At 38.8% G+C, this 4,196-nt stretch overlaps 1 protein-coding gene across 1 annotated transcript; it reads right to left on the reverse strand.

Moving 5' to 3' along the window:
• Positions 1 to 503: 503 nt before the first annotated feature.
• On the reverse strand, positions 504 to 2,980 carry ubn1 (ubinuclein 1; the record flags this gene model as incomplete). Its single annotated transcript, XM_010770006.1, has 6 exons — positions 504 to 720; positions 1,251 to 1,791; positions 1,903 to 2,003; positions 2,080 to 2,214; positions 2,613 to 2,708; positions 2,882 to 2,980. Coding segments are annotated over 6 exons (1,047 nt in total), but the record flags the coding sequence as incomplete, so codon positions are not given.
• Positions 2,981 to 4,196: the final 1,216 nt, after the last annotated feature.

Consider the following 4,196-nt stretch of genomic DNA (forward strand, 5'->3'; position numbering starts at 1 on the left):
CCCAGAGCCTAAATGCACAACCCAATCAACCCAACAGGACACAGGTGAGGGGGGAGGAGACAACACAGGGCACCAGGTGCACACAATCAACGGCAACAGACATGGGGAAAGGGGAACACATTTCAAAATAAAACACAATAAACACTACATCAATCAATTGTATAAAAATGCCCAAAGCCGTCAGTCCTCAGTGACGAATTTACCTTCGTCACAATTACTATAGATAGCTAAAGATTGAAACACACAATTACTTCAAGTAGGAATTCAGTAGTAAGTATTGTATGTACAGGAGAAACATGTGTGTGCGTTCTGTGCAATGCTTGATACTAAAACGTATAATGATAAACTATTTATATAGCACCTTTCATGGTGAACGCAGCCCAAAGTGCTTTACGGAGTTTGACATTAACAAATGACGAACATAATTAAAAACAAGGTATAAACAAACAGAAATATGTATATCACTGAACCATAAAACAATAACAGTGATTCTACAAAAAAAATTATAATAGCCCCAAATTAAAAAGATAGGTTTTTAAATTTACTTTTAAAAATTCCAATTGAAGTTGCCGTTCTAAGATCAAATGGGAGTTTTCTTGCACTCTAGGTAGTATAGTATTTGCTTAGTCTGTGCTGTTGGATAACTCACTCTAGCAGCATTGAGTTGATTTCTGGAGTGAAGAACTTTAGTTTAGACTCTCCCTCGGAGGTCTTGGCAACCTGAAAAAAAATATGTAAACCATCTGTACATCATAAATGCTATATTCCTTTTGCAATAAACGTTAGAGCGGTGCAGTGATGACGTTTTCTTGTAGGCCGACCTGAAAGTTAGCAACCCAAGGGTTCCCTCAACAAAAAGCAATATTGCAGAACTGTGGTAAACGCAATTTTTATGAAATGCTGTTCAGCAGGATAATCTCCACATATCAACACACATTGTTATGCTATAAACATGACGGATGCATGACACCACGCTAAGCTAAAGGAGTCTAATGTTTGGAGTGATTACATTACTTAAAAAAAAAAGGTTCATTAGTGGGGTGTCAACTAATGTATTTTATGGTTTAGAATTTTTTTTTTGAAAAACCTGTAAGTTTGTATTAAAAACAAACATTTCAGTAAACAAACCATCGACATTTTAGCAATTCTGGGCTACCTCATTTCACTTACTTTTGGTTTTAAAACTCATTCCTGCACCACTGTATTCACAGGTGAGTCTTTATCACTTTTGGCAAACAAAATAACCTTACCACCGTGAGTTTCCTAATGCTGTCCTCCAGTCGGGGGGGAAGTCCCTCCGGCAGCGGGACACACTGAGGTAATGTAGAACTGGTGTGTGTCTGGATCTGGACCTGCTCTAACTGAGGCTTCAGCTGCACATTGATTGGAGGAAGAACCTGAGGGCGAGCCTCACACTGGGTCATTTCTGTTTTGGGACTGAAAAGCTGCGTTTCTGTTGAAGGTGCCATCTTTGTGGACGAAGCGGCTTCACTAACATCTAATAAAGAGTCTAGGTCAATGTCAAAATCCATTGCGTTGACTGCCTGGATGAGAGTGTGCTCATTGGTTGATCCGATTAAACTGAGGAGAGGGTCTGTCAGTCCCAAACCTCCCCCCCCGCCTGCGTCTGCCGGGAACATTGTGATCACAGACCTCCTTGGTTTTACTTTGTCCATTTTCTCCTTCTCTCTTTGGAACTTCTTCAACATGCTGGTGACGCTCAACGTGCCGGAAACCCTTTTCTTCTTTTTCTTCTTGATCTTGTCGTCCGATGCCAGTTCAGTGAAAGGGCTGCAAGTTGAACATGGAGAGATTTATCTTGTGAAGCTAATAAAAAGGTTAAATCAGAGTGAAACTGGATACACAGTAAACATGAGATAAGCGTGATTTGGGTAGTCTCACCTTGACTTAGGATCCAAAAAGCTGATCGTCTGCTCCGCCTCTTCTCTGCTACGCTTCTTCTTCTTCTTTGGCTTATCCTGTCCGTCATTGACTTTACGTTTCTAAAAATGAACAGTTTTGGAACTCAATCACTTAAGAAACGGCACTGAATATTTTATTTCTGGGTTTTAGACTTACTTTTGAGGACTTGGGAGTTTTCTCTCTTGCTTTGAGGTCCTCAGTCTCAGATGTATGGCGGAAGTGCAGCACGCCAGAGTTGATGTAGAATCCACCGAACTTGGTGGTAAGGGAGGCCGGCACAAACTCATCGTACTACAAACATCAACCAAAAGCAATATTATAATTTTATTTCAATAGCTTTGGTCGATACGAAAAACTTTACAACAAGCCAAAGAAAAGATGGAGAAACGCTGACGGGCCTTGAAATGTATGAGAAGAGGAAATTTGGCTAATCCCCTTTTTTAATATTTAAAAGTTGTTTAATTCAGAGTGCCATCACAATGAGTCACTGCTCCAGGAGAGAGTATTTATTTTCAGTGTTGATTATGGTACATTTTAAAAAGCCTGAAACAATATTTTCAGTAACAACAAAAGGCAGAGATACAGAATATCAAAACTGCGTCTTCATAAAACACTACACGTTTTTAAAAGACAATACTAAACCAAACTATATCATGGGGAAATCCAAATATGTGATTTAACAGACTCACAGGCTCAGTGTTGTCAATGAAGGAATCCTCGTCATCATAACCGTATCCGATATCGATCAGGTCCTGGATGCGGTCCTTATTCTTTGGTTTGTCTGCCTGCGATGAAAGGTTGCAAAATACTGTTGTGCTATTTGTATCTGATGCCATTTCTGATAAAGAGTTCAATCAAATATACATCAGTGTTAGTTCTGGTCCAATTCAAACTCTTGATTTTATTTGATGGTCCCTTGAAATGTTGACGTATATTCATTAATAATTCAGCTACTTACATATTTTTTCTCCAACTCCCCTGCAAGAGCCGCGACCTCGTCGATCTCTCTCTTCTCTTCCTCATCAAATATTCTCAGTGGGACTTTTGTGTTGTTTATCTGAAAGTTAGATAACGTCTCAAATCAACTAAAAAAAAAACATAATCTGCTCTCTCACCAACAATCACATTAACATCAGTATATGCATAATCTGTGCATGTGCAGCAAAAAGCATGGACAATTTCTCACAGGACAAACAAAGTTGACAACTATCATGGATTCAGAGCACCCAATCAATCTGATCTCAATACTTTAAGAGGAAGAATGCATCTAACAAAACGCAAATAATCTTGTGAGTTAAAAGAAAGCCAACCTAAGGAATTAATTGGAAAATAAATCTCCATATTTAAATAAAAAATACTTTGGGTGATATGAAAGTTCTGCCTCAGTTCTGCCATACTGTCCCCATGTATTTATATTACAAGTTTGAAAGAGAAAACGCATATTAATAAAAGTTAACCCAGTCATGCATGGACAAAGTATTAAGCTTGAAAAAGCGTTATGATTTTATTGAATAACTTAATTATTAAAACGTCCAAAATGTAAACAAGAATCATAACTTAGAACAAAAGTCATATTCCAGTTCAATGTGAATCAAGACTTACAAAACAGGAGCACATGTTTGCTCAATTACAATTAACAACAATGATTTCAAATAACAACCCCCATTGTCTGTTAATTTATAAAAGTTGAGGTCATGCACTTTGCCTTTTAGTGCTTTTCAAAGTGTGGTCCGCAGACCACTGGTGGTCCGTGAGCGCCCCCTAGTGGTCCGTGAGTATATTGGTAAAATTTCACATTTGAAATAAATAAATGTAAATTCCAAACTCTCGCGGGAATATCGCCACAATATAGCGAGCTTAAGTTTCACTTTCAACTGCATGATATAGCCCAGCGCAACACCTTCGTCACACATGTTGACACTTGTTTGTACCATTTTCAGGCGATTTGTAATCTGTTCTAGAAAAACAATGTGTTTTTGGATATTTGTGGAGTTCGGTGGTCCGTGAGTGTTTTTGTATTTGTTAAAGGTGACCTATCATGCAAAATGCACTTTTGTACATCTTTTATACATGAATATGTGTCCCCGGTGTTCCAGGGAACTCACCAAGCGACAGAAAACACAACCCTCTTTATTTTCCTCCATACCCAAATCTCTAAAAAAGGGGCTGCAACGGATCTGATACAGACTGATCCAGATTTGAACACCTCTATGACGTCACAGAAGTGGCGCTACGGCTATTGGGCTAACTCTACCAATCAGGAGGAGACAGCC

This window comes from Notothenia coriiceps, unplaced genomic scaffold (assembly GCF_000735185.1).
Source record: "Notothenia coriiceps isolate Sejong01 unplaced genomic scaffold, NC01 NC01_scaffold00008159, whole genome shotgun sequence".
NCBI classification, from domain to species: Eukaryota; Metazoa; Chordata; class Actinopteri; order Perciformes; family Nototheniidae; genus Notothenia; species Notothenia coriiceps.